General features: G+C 41.5%; 1 protein-coding gene across 3 annotated transcripts; it reads left to right on the forward strand.

Moving 5' to 3' along the window:
• The first annotated feature begins 1886 nt into the window (after positions 1 to 1886).
• Positions 1887 to 18189, forward strand: gyg1b (glycogenin 1b). 3 transcript variants are annotated; one of them, XM_084048782.1, is made up of 8 exons: positions 1887 to 2012; positions 4201 to 4336; positions 4427 to 4601; positions 5123 to 5285; positions 11224 to 11350; positions 15290 to 15506; positions 16814 to 16894; positions 17134 to 18189. In XM_084048782.1, the coding sequence occupies exons 1-8, from the start codon at positions 2006 to 2008 to the stop codon at positions 17272 to 17274; spliced, it is 1047 nt and encodes a 348-aa protein (XP_083904908.1). In that variant the 5' UTR covers positions 1887 to 2005; the 3' UTR covers positions 17275 to 18189. The 3 variants fall into 3 exon arrangements, with proteins under 3 accessions (XP_083904908.1, XP_083904909.1, XP_083904910.1); XM_084048783.1 differs by having other exon boundaries at positions 15290 to 15505; positions 16828 to 16894; XM_084048784.1 differs by lacking the exon at positions 16814 to 16894.
• Positions 18190 to 19187: the final 998 nt, after the last annotated feature.

The following is a 19187-nucleotide window of genomic DNA, read 5'->3' on the forward strand; positions in this document are numbered from 1 at the left end:
CCTATGTATTCAATTCATCAACATAGCATAAAAATAACACAATAATACATATCATCAACAAATATAAAACACTATAGGCCTATGTACAAAGTAGAACAGTGGAAAATGTCGCCAGTGAATGTCACCTCCTTTCTATGGGAAAATTGAGTTACCTCCCCTTGTGGTCTCCTGATAGATGGATTTTCAGGCCTGTTTTGAGCCAAACTTATAAATGAACATTAAAAGCATGCCTGTAAAAGTTTTAAAGAAATACAAACAATGGCGACACACAGTAGGCTACACCTCCCCTCTCCTCTGGATGCTAAGCCTTCCCTCAAGTCTGCTCAGACAACTAGGATAATTCATTGTTATGTAATGTGAGTGAGCAGACTGACCTCTAGAAGTGGTAGTGACTCGTATCTATCTGTGTGGTGTAATTTGTTCTCCGTTCCACTAGATGGCGACAACAGAGCAAATATAATGCATAGAACATTTTGTCCCTATATAATAATAAATAAATATAAAAACAAAAAAACATGACTGTCCCTGATAGACTGTAAACTTAATTTTGAATAAGCTGGCCTCATGGCACAGGATTTCTATTATGCTACTGTTCCAGGAAAGCAAACTGATGTAAACAACTGAGACTACATGTACAAATATGTTGTTGACATTTAACAGTCCATGTGTACTAAATAACTAAAAGGAACACGCAGCTACTTTGAATAATTATTGCACATTGAGACATTGAGCGGCAGGGATAGCTTGAAGAAAGAAAAACAAGAGAGAGTAACTACATTTACTCCTGTACACTTTTGAGGATTTTTTACTTTACTTGAGTGTTTCCGATTTTCAATACTTTTACTTCTACTCCACTACATCTTATCTCAGAGGCAAATATTGTACTTTCACTCCACTACAATTATTTGAAAACTTTAGTTACTAGTTACTTTGTAGATTTTGATTATTATTAAAAACATGCATTAACCACTTCAGCCCTGATTTGATAATAGCCTATGTACAAGCTCACAACGCGTCAAAAAAAGCAACGCGTTGTGAGCTTGTAGATCTGCTATTTTCAAAATATTTTAATACATTTTATACATTTGAAAACTTGTGAAATGCGACATTCTGCAAAATGAAAAATACTTTTGTACTTTTACTTTTGAATTTTGAATACTGGACTTATTTGTAATGGAGTATTTCTACAACTTTTACTTTAAGTACAAAATGTGAGTACTTCCACCACCACTGTTAAACTCTGTGACCTTTGTTGGCATTTAGCAAGGAGGAGTGGACCTGTGCTCAGTTGGGCCAGGGTGGTGTTGCCATATTTTGTGAGAGAATAAGCAACCAACCAGGTCTAGGAAAACAAGCCTAAAAGAAGCAACTATAGGCTACATGAGCTTGTAGATCTGCTATTTTCAAAAACTCTTGCAATACAATGTGGAATATTTTTGTTTTAACATTCTAACAACACAAATGCTCCCTGGCACGAAACTAAATATTTATTTATAATAATATATATATATATTTAAATAAAAATATGTTTTTGGAAGCAAGCGTAAATAAGCAAGTACACTTAGAAATAAGCCCCCCCCCCCCCCCCCCCAAAAAAAGCAACTTACAGAAAAAGGAGCCCAAAGTCGCTTATAATAAGCCGACATGGCAACACTGGTAGTCTAGGGGTGCGTTCGGGTATGCGCACCCCAGAGAGACACTGGCGTTGACTCCCATTGTAAGAATGGAATGTAGAAGTGCTCTGTCTATCTCAATCAGATAGTTCCAATGTTTGGAACTATCACCCATAGCAGACGCGCTGTCAGCTTGTAGATCTGTTCTTTTACGACAAGCTGCACCGTCGTACGATACTGCCTAGTATAAAGGTGGGTGTGTCCAGACGGTCACGTGACCCCAGTCTGTCATGCTGGTATAAATCCACCTCTATCATTTTTAGCTGGTCTTTTTCCTCCTCAGGTTGTTTGTCCTGTATTTTAAGTCCAGGACTAATAACTCTACTCCAGTCATGGCAGGTACGTGAAATACATTCTCTTTAAATATGGTTATTGTTCGATTAACCGAGAAGACACGTTTTGGCTTTGTTATATTGGTGGACACACATTGGGGAAACGTGCTAGTCTGCATGCCCTTACTTTTTAATTAGCCATGTTGCCAGTCACCCTCGAGTCTATAACTATAAGCAGAAGTTATCGTTAAAGTACACTTTTAGGGTTGCCTTGCCAGCTTTTAGTCCTGTTTATTTGTTGTTGTAAAGCGGTGTAGATTAGCTTAGTTGGCTGTATAAACTTCTCTCTCACTTCAATGGGAAGTAGGGTTGTGCAATATTAAAATGTGGCTTTGCTGTATGACTGTGCAACATGTTCTTGAAGTGAGTGTGTGTGTGTGTGTGTGTGTGTGTGTGTGTGTGTGTGTGTGTGTGTGTGTGTGTGTGTCAGTCAAGTCAGTATATGTAGCTTTTAGCCATCCTTTAGTCCCATTTAGTTGTTGTAAAGAGTTGTGGTGATTTATTTAGCAGTATAAACTTGCTGAAGTGAGTCTCTCTGTAATCAATGGGAAGTAGGCTAGTGCAACAACATGAAAATGTGTGGCTTTGCTGTGTGACTGCAACATGTTCTTGAAGCAGTGTGTGTCAGTTACTGTAAGTCAGAGAGTTCAGTAAAAGTTAGCCACATCAGGGCTAAGTAAAAGTAAGCTTTTAAGTTGCCTGCCATCTTTCATAGTCCTGTCTTTTGTAGTGGTGTTATATATATTTTAGCTTAGTTAGCTGTAAACTTACCGAAGTGAGCCTCACACTCACTGCAATGGGAAGTAGTGCAACATGAAACCGTGGCTCTGCTGTGACAGTGCAACATGTTCTTGCTTAAACATGTTGTATTTTCTTACTATGATGGTTATTCAAAAGTTAAAAGGGTAGGCACAGGCACAATAAGCTAAGGCTTCAGCCTACACCTTTTTTTTGGTCTATGTTTTCAATGATAACAAATGAAGGCATTGTATTGCCTTTGATGACCAAAATAAAACTACTACTTGAAGTCGGTGTCAGTCAAGTCAGAGAGTTCAGTTAAAGTTTGCGTCCTCTGCCCCTGGAGGGAACAGACTTTCGCACGTAGGCCTGTCTGTCTGTCTGTCTGTCTGCATGTGGAGTTGACATAGTGTGGAGTGGACAGTCTGTTCCAAACACACTTGATGAAGAAAAGCAATCCCTGAAGGCATGACAACATCATGTACCCGACCAGCAGCCGCTGTCACTAGCATGAAACACGAGCCATCCAGCGAATCTCTCTTTCGTCGAGACCGTGTATTACTTTACTATTAAGGCATTAATTGTACAGTCAGTACAGTATGTCCACCCTGTCACTTCCATGTAACATTGTTTCATTAAAACCCGGTAGTTGAATAGGAACTGGAGGGGGGCGTGTGCGTGTGTGTGTGTGTGTGTGTGTGTGTGTGTGTGTGTGTGTGTGTGTGCAGCATGGTTGGTTATGTAACTAGAACTGGAGTTAGAATTCAGTGATCTTCCTCCCGAGCTGCTGTGCCTGTGTGACTGAAATTATTGCCCTCTGTTTGTTGCTGTGTGTGTTTGTTTGAAGATATATAAATATCACCCATTGGCTCGTTTCCCAGCATGTATATTTGATGATATATGCGCCAAGCATTGGCTCTAGCAACCAATCAAAATGGGGGGCGTGGAGGAGGAAATAAAGTGGGGTATTGTACACAGATGGGGAGTAAACTTGGCTGCTGACTGAGACATGCAGTCAGTGCCTCAGGGTTGTTCATTTTCTGAGCTGGGAGTGTTGCACATCTACAATACATTGTAATATTATTTGGACAGCTGTTGCATCTTGCTTTTGTCTCCTCAATGTTACACAACAAGATGTAATGACCAGAACATGGTACAACAACCTGTCGAGACTGTACAATTTGTCCAAGATAGGGTACCGGTAATGGTAGCAAAAAGGGACATAAGAAAAGGGAGATAAATCCACTAATAGAATGTATCGATCGATATTCATGATGGCAATATTAAGCAAAATAATTGGAATTATCACTTTAGCCATAATTAAGCAGCCCTATCTTATATGCTACCTTTATTTTAAAAGGGGGATTTACTTGGTGTGATAATATGGTTTGTTTACAGTAAAGTGCAATAGATGAATACATTGCAAGCCTAATGCAAAATGTCTGTTCCCTACACAGCCCAAGCTTTTGTAACGTTGGCTACGAATGACAACTATGCCAAAGGAGCCATGGTCTTGGGCAAGTCCCTGCGCAACCACAAAACCTCAAAGAAGTTGGTGGCACTCATCGGACCACATGTGTCAGATCCTTGCCAGTAAGAAACCTCTCAATCAGGGACATCCCATGATGCCTTTTTTTTTTTTTACTATTCAGCTATTAATTCCTGAGCTGTGTGGTCCATTAGGTCTGTGCTGAAAAAGATCTTTGATGAGGTGAGGATCGTGAATGTGCTGGACAGCGGGGACACCGCTCACCTGGCCATGATGAAGAGACCTGATTTGGGCGTCACCTTTACCAAGCTACACTGCTGGACCCTCACACACTACTCCAAATGTGTCTTCATGGATGCAGACACACTGGTGAGAAATCTGGATGTCTTTGTCTGCCCCCTTCTTTATTTTTTGTTAAAAATCTGATAAGGTGTAACCACCTGGATTGAACCCAGGTGTCCCTTGTGGGAAACCCACACATCAAGTGTGCATCCAAAGTGGTGTATAGATATTAGTTCTCTGGGCCTCGGGCAGGGCTACTCTGCAGCTACATTCATCCCTGTATGACCCTGCCCCAGAGTGCCCCACCCTCCGCCCCGCCCTCCAAAAGTCCAATCCCGGACAAGTCCGCAATGCAACCACCTAGATTTGAACCCGGAACTCCCACATGGGGGGGAATCCCCCCATGACCAGAGGAGATATTAGTCTTTTGGCCGGCATGAGCGTGATGGATTGTTCTTACAATAGCTGACTGAAGTAATTGTTGCGCGCTGAGGTTACAGCTTTTTCAAATGCATGCTTTAAATAATTCTCACCCCAGGCTTTATGCGATGTGTATCATTTGACTGTTGGGGGTCTGTTTGTTTTTGTTGTCTGTGTGGACATCCCAGGTGGTCTCAAATATAGATGAGCTGTTTGACAGAGAAGAGTTGTCAGCTGCCCCTGATCCTGGCTGGCCCGACTGCTTCAATTCCGGTGTGTTTGTTTTCCGGCCTTCTATGGAGACATACGGCAAGCTTCTTCAGTACTGTACAGAACACGGCAGCTTTGACGGTAAGCCAGGAAGCGTCACATAAGAAGAGAAGTGACAACACTGTCACTTGTGTCACTTCTCTTCTTACAGTATGTCATTGCAGTTCTTGTTTTTTGTTCGATATAGCTTGTTCCCTCAAGCTATATCGAACACAATGTTCAAGTCTGCCTACGATTTGTGTTGCAAGTGTGCCTGTAAGTAGCTTCCAAAAATAGTTGTGGTGTTTACCAGTTGCTAGAGTTTGGACGCTAGCAGCCCCTTTCAGACTCTTTCAAACATTAGGGGTTTGACCAGGTTTTGAGGTCTTGGTAATATGATGTAAAAGCATCTGTGTTTATCATTCCTCTAAGTAAGGCCTTTATCAAGCCCAGTGACTGTACACAAGGCTCTCCTGTCACAGAGACAGACAGACAGCCCTGCTGAGTTATTCTTGGGGGCTCTCAGGGGTGCGGTGGAGGTTAAATTTGAGAGGCCCCATTTTGCAGTGGGCTCTGGTTGACATTCAACAAACCCCACCCCTGAGACACACCAGTGAATTGTTGTTGTCATTTTGGCTCCATACCAATTTTTAAGAGAACATCTCCCACTGAAAATGTGGAGTCATCCGTGACCTTTTTTATTTGTCAGATGGGATCAAAAGTGCTCACCTTTGCATTCCAACATAGTTTAGAACTTCTATATATTATATACACACACATACATACACAGTTGACATCCAGACTAGATTTTCAAATATTCCTATGGTGCTCAAGACAAAAGCCAATTGAGGGAAATGATTGCAATAGCCCTTGGAAATAATTGCAGAGCCTAAGAGCCTAAAGTACATTGTGTCACTTCAGTTGGACGTCGCACAGCTTTTGGAATAACAAGCTCACTGTTGAAAAGTCACTGTTGTCTTTTTACTAGGATGCAGTTTGCAACTGGTTCAACTGGCAGCAACGCAAACTCGAAATTACATTTGCTCTGTAAGAAATGTTGTTTAGAATGTATCGAAATGTATTCTATAATATAAAATGTCTGCATTGTTTTTATCAATGTCTCACCGTTTCTACACTGTTGGCATACATGTTGCAACCAGATGGGGGCATCAAGCAGGGCCATAAGAGAAACTTAATTCCAGTAATGTTTCCTATAAATCTATGCCTCAACAGATTATAAAATCCTAATAGATTTTGTAAAGATATTTTAATTTTAATGATCTACATAACGTGTGTATATATGAAAATCTACTGAACTGTTCAGAAATGCCCCTCCTCTGGTATTTACCTACTCAAAGGCCAGTGTTGCCTCTTGCCATGTCTGCTTGATGCTTATTATAAGCGACTTTGGGCTTGTTTTCTGTGAAGTTCCTTGGCGTTTGTGTTTCTTTTGGGCTTGTTTCTAAAGTGTAGTTGCTTATTATTAAATATTTTATCCCAATGTTGTTAAACCAGTGGTTCTTAAACATTTTCATGGCAAGGACCCACAATTTGAATTGTCCGTGGACCAAGATCTTAAGATATAAAATGCAGCCTAGAATAAAATCTGGCTCCCAAAATCTGTGTCTGAACCTTGTTGGTAGTATTGAAACTACAATAGAATTGTTCTTCATTCTAATATGGCAAAATAGATTCTGGCATGAGTTCATTGGACAAACCAATTAGTTTGCATAATGGTGGCCCTTGCTTTGAAGTGTAGACTTGTTTTTTGGCACAAATACTATGTCTGTCTGCCATTTTAATAACTGGACCCCTGACAAAAGACAGTATTGTTTTAAATATCTGTTTGTTTTCCCTATTAATAGTCTTCGTAGAACGGAGAAGCTAGTGTGGTTTCGTGTTGCTCATTTAGTCACAACTCGACAGTCCATCAATTAAATTGTGGTGTGTGCCATACATTTAGATATTTTTTACAGACAGTATTTCAGTGTGATTCCAGCTTCCAAATCTCCCTAGAATCTATGCAGTTGAATGACACATTGATGGTTGTGTGGTATGCTAATAGGTCTTAGCTGTCATATTTATAGCCGGGGATGCTCTTTTCACATGCTAAAGGTCAAAGGACCGTCAACTCGCAGCCTACAGCATGTGTGCTCTGCTCCACTACAAGCAATACATGATGTGCCCAACCATTATACTGTACACCTTGCTTACCCTGCAGATCACTTAGGATGATGACAGAATCGTTGTTCACAGGCTGGTCAGACTCATCATGACTCATGAGCATAATCTCGGTTCAATTTCCTTGCAATGGAGTGACCCAGAGAGGCAGTATCTCCAGGCTTGTGGTTGCACTTGCGTGTACTGCCAAAAGAAACTGGCAGGGAGAAGTGCATTCTTGCCTAGCCCTGCTCATCCCCTCGAAATGAAGATGCTTCAGCCCATATTGACTTTTCAAAGCCCCAGAGGAATGTTTTGGTTTTTGGAAAAAATGGCAGCTATGTGTTATTATGAAAGGCAGCAGACTGTCTGTGTCTTTACAACCTTACGTCTTTGAACCGTATATTATGTACCTGTGAAGGAGTTTCTTGAATCGATGGCATGGCATTTATATTATCAAACTCATTCAAGTGGCATGATTAAGTATTTCATTAACCATTTTATACTTTCAGCATTCTACACCATAACTTGTATTATCAGTTATGGATTTGCTTGAACAATGAGGATGCAAGGGATATATATGTTGAATGGCTCTATTTTCCCTAGTAATCATTGCTATAGTATAGAGTATTTGTTCAGTAGCGGGGCCCTGTCCAGCTATTAAAGGACCACGTCACCCATTTTCAACCTATCTCCAGATAATTGGTCCTCACGAATGCTCATTATAAGATGGTAGGGCACGGTGGCGCAGTCGGTAGCGATGTCGCCTCACAGCTAGAAGGTTCTGGGTTCGATTCCCGCCGGGGGCGCTGGGGTCGTGTCTTCTCCTCCGCGTCATCAGTGCCCATACCCTAGGTGGGGTTGGCGAAAGAGCCTACTCTGTGTGGAGTTTGCATGTTCTCCCTGTGTCTCCTAGGGTAATTAATACCCTCACTAAAACATGTAGTAATCCTGGTCGTTATACCACCTCCCCCATGACAGCCGGGGCGCCTGATGGAGGAGAAGGGAACTGGTTGGAATAACGTGTTCCTTCCACGCGCTACGTCCAACCGGGGAAACTCCCCCCTGTCAGGTGACAAGAAGTTCAGTTGGCTCTCATGCATTGAAGGAGGCATGAGCTCGGCCCTAGCCTCCCTAAGCTGGTGAGGGGAGTGTAGCGCCCAGAATCACTTAGAAAATTGTCACCGGGTGAAAGAAATAAGGGTTACAACGTGGGATAAAAAATTTGAAATCAGATAGATAGATATCATATATATATATATATATATATATATATATGATGGTACCTTTTTGTCTACTTACTCTGTGTCAAAATTTTAGTTGTTGTGCAGATAAGATAAAACCCATACAGCAATACCATACAAAACTATGATAAAGCTGCAGGGCAGGGGATACCTTTTGACCTGAGTTAAACCTCAGACAGCGTCCTAACAGACCATAACCATCTTTCTCTAACCTAAATATAATTTCATCTGGAGTTTGTTGGAGTCGGTGCACAACCTGGGCTACCTGATGAGCTAAATTTAGCAGAATTTCTAGTGGGTATAAGCTGAAAGACACAACTGGTTAATAATAAAATGTATTCTACTTGCTAAATGTAAGTGATAAATTCATCAGGTTAGCCGTATTAACTGTTCAGCTGAATGCAATTGCCATTGAATTGGCTACAATAATAAAGATGGTCTGAAAAGTTCATAATGTTGCAGTACAGACTCCAAACCACTCAACTCCAGTGGGCAAGTAGCAGATCAATCTTTGTCACCTTATTAAATGCTCAGCACCATAATGGATTAGTCAGTATAGTCCAGACTTACTATTTATAACCCAAGGCCTTGTTACAACAATACCCATCATTGATATACTACAACCAGTGGAATGCAGGGGTCTAATGAAAATAGGGCTAGGCATGTTCAGTACATTGTGTCACCTTCACACTGCTCTTGCACTGAGGACCCTATCTTGCGGCATGCAAACCTTTCCCCTTATGCCTAAACTTTGAAGGCATGTTTTTACTATTTTGTAAACCTTTTTGAATAGTGAAAATAGCCGATCTACGTCGACGCGTTGTGAGCTTGTAGATCGGCTATTTGAACTATTTTTGAACTACTTTCAAAATAGTAAAAAATGGCTAAAGTTTAGGCTTAAGGGGTAAGGCGGGGTAAAGACGGGGCCCTGAGTGCCAGAGTGTATTGCTACGCTCCTTGCATGCATGGCCTACATGCTTGACCCCTGGCTTATGCTATGTGTTGGAGATATCTATGCTCACATTTACTACCCTCTGAACTTTGCTCCAAGGGAAGCTTCCTGTGCGTTGGGTCTCCATAAAGCAAATGTGCTGCTAGCTATGTTCTACTTATATATTGTATTATATTATTGTGTCACCCTCACACTGCTCTGTCACAGAATGCTATTGACCCTTTATTCTATTCTCCTTGCATCGCATGCATGGCCTCTTATGCTATGTTAGATATATCTATGGCCATATATTTCCTACCCTCTGAACTTTGCTCCAAGTTGACCTTCAGTCACTTTGTTGCAAGTGATACATTTGACCTAGATTTCAAAAAGCATTTTCCTGGTCATAGCAAGAAAGTAGGATTGGCGCTCTGTTCACAATCTGTATTGGCTTGTCTGGACAAGTTTAGTGGTTTTAGTTGTTGAATGCTCAACATCGCATCAAGTACCAGTCATCGTTGGCAATGCAATGCTTCAGCAGACTGATGATGTGGGAGAGTGTCAGCAGAGCTATCTACTAATCTGGCTGCCACAGGTGTGGTGTGCTGACTCACACATCACTCAGTGAAGATGCCCATCCATTCACTAAACCTGCCAGAATCATTTATTGTAATCCAAGTGCTGTTTGCCGCGTCGGTGTTCCTAGTACTACTATAGGTAATCTGGCTGATCTACAGGCTTTGTCAGCCAACATCTCACAATCTGATTTACTGTAACTAACGTAGATTTTTGTTAGTGCACAGGTAAAGGCGGTTTGACAGGGAGGACGAGTCTCCCAATAATCTGAAAAAAGAAATCTTCTATATAAATGAGATGGGGCTATCAAAGTTAACGCTTTGACAGCGGGATTGGCATGCCAATCTTAATTATTTTTATCGCCATTAATCGCTAAAAACAAGTGTCTGTGATAACTTTTGTAAATTTGTCCGAACTGTTTTTTTTTGGAAAGGGAGGTGTGAGAACTACATTTTGACGTCATGGTGATGGCTGATGGCCTTTTTTTCAGACATTCCTACACCTCCAGATGCCCAAGCCTGTCCTGTTTCTAATTATTTATATTTTATTTCTTTACTCACCAGCTTTTGAACTCGCCAGCCACCACTGTATACCAATACTGATTATGTGGGTTATGATTGTACACATGCATGGCTTAACTCATTCACTGCCATTCACTAAATAGCCCAAAAAGCCCAGACTGCCAGGATTTTGCGATTTTCTTACCTTTTCCAAGTAGTCACAGAATATTTATCTCCAGTATGATCGATCTCCTGATGGTCGCTAATCACGGAGGGTTTCACTGTGCTTCCGTGAAAAAAGAAAATGTCATTGCGATTCCCGTTCGCTTGTTATACCCAGTTGAAAATGGCATGTTTCGCTAAAAAATACATAGGAATTAGTTAATATGGATAATAATTAAATTATCACTTACAGCACATGTAATATGTAATACAGTACTTGCAACTGTACAGTAATGTGTTGTGGAACTACTTGAGTTGCATTTGACATACTGTACAACACCAACTGTATATTTACACAATTATATGACATTCTTTTTTATAAGTCTGTAAATGAAATATCTAATTTGCAGGAGTGAGTAAACCTTAGTCGAGCTGTGTGGATTGAATGCTGTTTTTCTCCTCTGCAGGAGGTGACCAAGGTGTTTTGAATGGCTTCTTCAATGATTGGGCAACAGCTGACATAACGAAACACCTCCCTTTCATTTACAACCTCAGCAGCATTGCCATCTACACTTACCTTCCAGCATTCAAACAGTAAGTCCATACCATCTACAGTACACTTACCTTCCAGCATTCAAACAGTAAGTCCATACCATCTACAGTACAGGCCCCTGCATGCTACCAAATGAGGTGATCACCCTATCACCTTTTAGGTGAGAGGGTGATCACCCTCCAACTATGAGCGCCTAGTATCAAATCGCCCGATCAAAGGTGATAGGGTGATCACCTCATTTGGTAGCATGCAGCATTCAAACTGTAAGTCCATACAATCTACAGTACACTTAGCTTCCAGCATTCAAACTGTAAGTCCATACAATCTACAGTACACTTAGTTTACAGCATTCAAACAATAAATCAAATACCATCTACACTTACCTTCCAGCAATCAAACAATACGTCCATACCATCTACACGTCATAGGAACTTCAGCAGTGCTTTTAAGAACTTTTTTCGCTAGTTCTGGCACCTCCCCAGATTTTTTTTAAACTAGCTAAACAAAGTTCGCATTGTCAAGCACAAGGTAGGCGTGGATGGGCTTTTTCGTCACCCTAATCCGCGTGTACATGGGATTCTATATGGATACGTACTTGTACAAACAATGTCACTCACCACTGTCGCGATCACCGATGTAGTGACTGTATACATATCCATGGTAACGGCAAGCCCTCCGTCTTCCGTCACTTTCTCACATCGCATCTTTTCATAAGACATATCCAGTCGTCGGCAGTGTGAAGACCTTCACTAAATCACTCCCATGCCAAACCTTTATTCCTCCCATTTTTTAAAATGTTGTTTTAAATCCTCCGTTAAGTTTCTCTCTCACTATAGCCATTAGCTGCCTTCAGTCCACCGTGTTATTATTTGGAAGTGGAAGGACCCCTTGCCGGCGAAAGCACGTGTAGTAGGCGGCTAATTTGTGCCTGATGGAAAATGATGTAATATTAAAATACTACAAACGCACGCACGAAGAGATTTCGTGCTTTTAAAAGCTATAATAGGCCTATAGATAGATGTAATTAATTTATTTCCCGCATTTCACCTGCGGTCAGGTGAAATGCGGGAAATAAACCTGTCACAACCTGTCACAAGAAATGCAGGCTTTTATTTGTCTGAAAACATTATTCCAGTTGTCTCTGAGGGTATCTGTCGTTCAATGGGGGTCGAGTGAAGTTGCTGAAGGGGGTGGAGTTTCTGAGCGTGTTAGTGTTTAGCAACACTGCGCTTCATCTTTCCCTGCCTCTGAATGATATGGCAAGGCTGCAACTGTTACGCAACACTGCGCTTCATCTTTCATAAACTACCTTTTGAAAGATGTACGCTGCAACTTAGGAGGCCCCTGACGTGGCCCCTGGTGTGACTATTCTCATGGCGACCCCTGAACAGTGTTTGTGCCAAGTTTGGTGCGGATTGGAGCAACCGTGCGCCTGTGGTACCCCTAGGGGTACCTGGGTGGGGGGGGGGTGGCGGCTACTCTGATGGCAGACCCCTGAACAGTGTTTGTGCCAAGTTTGGTGTAGATGGGAGCAACGGTGCGCCTTGCAAATCTGCATGCTACGTTTGTCTGCCACCGTCCGTCCACCGACCCTCTAGGCAATATTAATATAGGATAGACAAAGGTACAGTGTGCTCTGTACTGTTTATCCTGAAAAATAATGGTTTTGTCTGTGAAACTACAGTAGTCCCGTGTTCATTTGCACGTACTAGCTGGTGATGTGTGAGCTTTAAACAGTAAAAATATGGATGAGGAGAATGATCTCCTCATCCCTGTTCTAACAGCAAACTCGGAAAATGTAAAGGGAGAGACACTTATGACGCGTTTCGATACAGCACCACACCGCATCGCTCCTTATCGCCTCACTCCACCTCGCACGCCCCATATCTCCTGTTTCCATAGCACAATGGCACCAAAAGAGTGGGGCCAAAATGGCACCCTTTTCGGCTCCCTTGAGCCCTCTTTGGACCAGGTCCTTCTATATGGAAACGAAGCAAATACACCAAAATAAATGGAATTGTAGCATTTAAATTAGAACGGCTATATTCTTTTGTTGTACACTTTCATCTTTGACTTGTCACTGTAGTACTGGTGGTGGTTCTGTCAGTGTTGCTCAGACAGGGGATGCAAATCTGAGGGGTAAGCGGATACATGTGTCACATGAAAGTTTACTCCATGCCATAACATGACATCAGGTTACCACTGAAGAGAGCCGCGAAGGCGACCAGTAGCTCAAACAGCGCTCTCCCAAAGCCTCCAGTCCCCACATTGCGTTCCAAACAGCTGATACCAACGGCCTAAAATAGAGCGCTTTATTTTAAGACCTTTTTCTTTTTTCACTTGTACGCTTGTCACCAAGGCCTTTTGGCTCGGGTCATTATTCTGTGCCTTTCTAGCAAAACCTCCTCCCCACACGCCTCACAAAAGTAAACCTCTCACCTACAAGCTCGTGGCTTGGAGGGGTAGAATGGGTTAATGACATTTCCTGGCCACCATTTCAAAAGTACTTACATTTTGGTTGTTGTCAGCATGGTTAGAACTATTGTGTTCTGGTGCATGCAACACACGCCCCAGAGTGCCAGACACAGGCTTTTTTTTGGGGGGCTTTTATGGATAGGATAGTAGTCTGGCAGGAAATGGGAGAGAGATGGGGAGTGACATGCTGCAAAGGCTGTCGGGATCGGGACACAAACCCACGATGCGCTGTCGGGCTACTTTGGAGCCTAGGTGCCTGGACCACTACGCCAGCGGTCCAGGCCAGACATGAGCTTTTTGGCTGGTAATGTGCCCATGCTAAGAAATGCCTTTCCTCAGCGAGGCTGACCCAACGGTTTAATTTTGAGCCTGATGACTGCAATGTAAGCCTCGTGTTAAAAGCGTCATCGCCCCATTGCAGAGATGGAAAAGTAGTTTTGCACTTGGGTCTATTTACAAATTTAAATGACATGAATAAGGGGGCCATGTCCACTGAAAGCATTTTTGAGTGGAGGATGGCTTTGGATATCTGTCCTGGGAACTTCTAAATGACCAGTCACAGCCAGGAGGCTCAAATGTGACATTGATGAGCTGCGCTCCTTTCCAACAATTTTCTGCTTGAAGCGCTGAACGCCGATCTTCTCATTTTGGCACAAAGTTTAATTATGTGTAAATATTAGCCAGTGGAGGGGGAGGAGAGACAGCTGAGTGCACGGATGAAAAACGCAGCCGCTTCCAGCCAGTCCTTCCACATTCACGTTGATGAATATTATTAACACATTGCTATGAATATGAACGGGAATCTTCCACATTGTAAGTCCTAAACGTGCAGGAATCAATTAAGTAATCCCTGCAATTGAATCCCCTCCTGCCTTCACTTACCTTGCATTGCGTTCGATAACCAGAACGCTCGCCCCAAAACACACTCGACCCCTTTCTTTTTTTTAATACCTGGTGGCGACCGCTACAAACGTTGTTTTGGGGCGAGCATTCTATTCTTGTTTTCCATTAATCTATGCGCACCATAATGCACACATTATAAAAATGGCAATAATCGGACGATAAGGATAATTCCTTTTAACAGGTCGTTCATGAAAGTCCTTGCGGTCTTGTTTCCAATAAGAACCTGTGAGCAATTAGGGGTTAAGAGTCTTGCTCAGGGACAAATTTCATTTCATCGACACATATGCTGGCGTGGCCTGGAATCGAACCTGGGGCAACACGATCATGTTAATTTCATCGTAGGAAGACAAAAATGTGATTTTTAACCTGATTTTAAAATGTGATTAATTGTGCAGCGCTTGCCATAGACTTGCATGGCAGAAAGGCTGGGGCAGCTCTAAAAAATGATTTGTGGACATGGCCCTTAATCTAATGCATACAGTATGTGATTTATTGGAAACAAACGGACAATTCCACAATTGTATTCCATAATTCACATCCATTCTTGTCGCTCAAAAAACATTGTTTGAATACTGTCTTAATGTTCATCTTGCTCATTGTAGGTATGGTAACAATGCCAAGGTGGTGCATTTCTTGGGGAAGACAAAGCCATGGAGCTACACATTTGACCCCAAATCCAAACAGATCAAGGGAGATATGCAGGAGGCAGCCACGCATTCCACCTTCCTCCTGGACTGGTGGACCCTGTACTCGAGCACTGTGGTGCCCATGCTCCATGAGCATTATGGAGAGCAGCCTTTCCATTCAGGATGTGTGGAGGTAAATATTATACATAAAAACGTTTAGTGTTAATTTAACTTTGATGGTATCAAAATGGAACTGTAAGGGTGTTTTTTTGTTTTTTTCAAAGCTCTATATTCCAATAGTGATCATTGCAAAAGAGTTGTTTGTTCACGGAGCTGCGCATCTGCATGACAACTTCACTAACACTGTAGAGCTCAAGACCCTGATGATAGATGGCAGAGTGTGGAGGGCAGCGACTCAGGAGTCCCGATTTGGTGTTGGCTAGACCGCACTCTCGCATCGCATCGTTTGTTCATTAACAGGGGTCTCTTCATCTCTCACCAATTTTATCTAATCAGGATAGAGAACCCCACAAAGATCACTTATCAGCTGCCTTCAATAGTATAGTGTTCCAGTTGTATGAATTATTTCTCCTGATTGGATAACAGTTGTATCCCGACCTTAACATTTATTTTACCAAATGGCTAGAGAGATGAGCACCTGTTACTAAACAAGAAATTATTATTGCAATATAGAGTGATTTAAACTTAAAGGAGTTGTTCACCCAAGAAATGACTAACGGTATTTCTATCGTCTACTTACCATTTGATGTCTTCAATACAGGGAAACTTTTCGTTTGTATAACATAACATTCTTTTTACGGTGAATTAAGAATCCTACAAAATAAGAAAATACTTAATCTTGGCCTCAGTTTTACTTCCATTCATTGACGACAGCAAAACAATATCAAGAACTGATAATAAACTCTAAAATGGCTCTCTTCTGGCTTGCGTTGTTTACCTTTCCAAAATGTTACCATAGAAGAAGATGATAAACACTTCCGGGCTATTCCGTCTCATTGCACGAACGACGTACGCCCGCGCCTGGGCGCTCGTGCGTGTGAATGAGCTCCAGTTGAACCACACAGGCACGCCCAGGTGCGTTCTTCGCTCACGTCACGATTTGAACCAGAAGTGAATTAAAACGTTTTATTTCCTTCAAAATTAAGCTGTGTATTGACCGCAGCATTATACAAATGGATAGAAGACATTTCGGATCATAGTGTGAACGTTGTTTTGGATTTTATAACCTTATTTTATTTCACTTAAAAAAAATCACTTGAACACCTTTTTAAATAAACACAAAAATGGAATGTGCATCTTTACATTTGAATATGTACTGATTTTGTTTTGTTTGAAACGGTAGGATACTTTGTAACATGTTACTTTGTGTTCTTATTTTGTCACTTATTTTTCTCATCGAAATGTGAGGGTTTTTTCTGTTCCATGAGGTTTGGTCTTTTGAATGTTGATGTCTCATCTGTTTTCTCATTCATCTGATAGTTCAATTCTTTGACGTTCTTTGACCCGTTGAATGACATGGTCATTGTTGACAATGGGCAGTTCATTGTTAAAAGTGGACAGGTACTGTATAGAGAGACATGGTTGTCATGGCTTAACCGTTAATAACATTTTGTCGGTGCGCTATTGCTGCTCTATGGATAATTCATAATTATATATATAAATCAAAAAATGCTTTCAGCTGTAGTACTGTTTTGCTGGTGATGAGTGGCTTGCAATGGCTGTGTCTTCTTTGTGTTCATTGAATTGTCTCGGTGTGTGTACTGTTTCTCTGACTGTTGTGCATCATCTGTTTTGTCCAGGCGAGCGGCCAGGCATCAGCTGAGCCCCTCATGTCGTCAGCGGAACGGAAACAGCTATGGGAGCAGGGACAGGCGGACTACATGGGAATGGACTCATTTGACAATATCCAGAAAAAGCTTGATGCTTTCCTCAACATGTAATAAAGTGGGACATTCATCAAAAGGGCACTTGTGTTTTAACAAAATAGGTGTTTTTTGTTTCATTTTTTAAAATCCTGCTGCAATGCAATGTTAGGCTTTACTCTTCACCCATTTCTCCAGTTGGTTGATTCAGTCCTTTAATAACGAGCACTCCCTAACTCCAAAAGACGATCCAACGCAGAAATGTACTAGAAATGTAGCTATGGAATGATAAGCAGCTTGAATCATATCCATCATGCACTTTGTTGAGCCTGTCATTAGCATCTAATGCACACTTGGGCAAATAAGATCAGGCCAAACGGTATTCGCAACTGCAATTATATTTTATTATCTAATTGCAATTAGATTTTCTATGCTGTCACCTCCCTCACAAAATGTGAATAATGAATAAGTGCAATCAGATGAGCTCTGACTTGGTATATAAAGGGAGTTTTTACATGGAGTCAAGACACTTTGACAAACGTATTATTTATTGCACTTCAATCGGCATGGCTATATCCAGTTCTACAGACATAATGGTTCTTTCAGTTTCAGTGTGAGTATGCTTTGCAGAACATTTACATGTATATTATTTTTTTTATACTATTCATTCAGTAAAGTACTGTAAGCACCTTTAGCAAGCCTCTGAACATAAGCCCTTGAAACTAACACCTGCCTTGTTTTTATATGTAGAAAGCCTTGTCTACACAGCACGTCTGTTCAAACGGAAGGCCTCAGGATAGGTTTTCAGATGGCCTTATCGTACTCTAGACTCTCAAGTGCCTGTTACACTCCAGCCTCTCTTTTTTTTTGTTCTGTTCTTCAACACGGTGTTAAGTTGGGTTTGTATTTTGTAGCTCACCACTGTTTTACGTCACCCAGATGTTGCCTGTATCACAGACCCTTTCACCTGCAGAATTAAAGTAGTTCAAAGTATTGCCTGAGTTGTTTTTCTTAAGAGCACTGGTGATTTGCTAGAGGTAATGCCATAGGTGTCGTTATGTGTGACATACAGGTATAGATGTGAAATGGCATCAAAGTGCTACAAAGGAAAGCTACATGTTTAATATAAAAATGCAATATTTACATGGTTTGCATATGTTGTGACATATGTTTATCTAGATGGGATATTTGGCAAGGGAAATGTCAGACTTGTACTAGTGGCATTGGGCTGTCTCTGTCTGTCACTGCCACCCAGTGGCCATGGCTTTTGTAGTTCTCTTGCTTTAATGGTTGTAGGCTAAACTGCATCCTGGTTCCTGCATATTGGATGATGGATCCTGGGAGAGTCTCTTCACCCGGAGTTTGAGAACCACTGACATGCAGGACAGGTATGTGTGAAATGGTATAGACATGCTACAAAGGTTATGGGTTGAGTTCAATATAAAAATGCAGTGATAAATTGCAAAGTACAATAATCTAATATCAAAGTATTTTACATTATGATTGTAATTCCTAGGTATAGATGGGTTGTTTGTGTTGTGACATGGTCCTCTTGATGGGCTATTTGGCAAGGGAAATGGCAGACTTGACTATCTGTAGCAGTGGGTTGTCTATCACTGCCATCCAGTGGCCATGGATTTTGTAGTTGCCTTGCCTGCTTTATTGGTTGAAGGCTATACTACTGCATCCTGATCCCTGTATATCGGATCACCCAGGGCTAACCTAAACTCTATGCTAATAACTCACTTGTCTTTTATTGCATAATAAGCAAAAGACCCATTCCAGTATTCTAATTTAAGCCTCAGCAAATTCACTGCAATACAATTATGGGTCTTTTTCGGTAACCGGATAGATGGGCACCTATAGGTGCTATTGTTTTTCCAAAATGTTATTAAATAAAATATTTGGAAAATGTTTTTGAATGAAGTATACATGATTAGAACATTTGACAATTGGGTCTATATTTCTACAAATGGCTACAAAACCTGTAT

Source organism: Gymnoscopelus microlampas, assembly GCF_963454915.1.
Source record: "Gymnoscopelus microlampas genome assembly, chromosome: 22".
Taxonomy (NCBI): domain Eukaryota; kingdom Metazoa; phylum Chordata; class Actinopteri; order Myctophiformes; family Myctophidae; genus Gymnoscopelus; species Gymnoscopelus microlampas.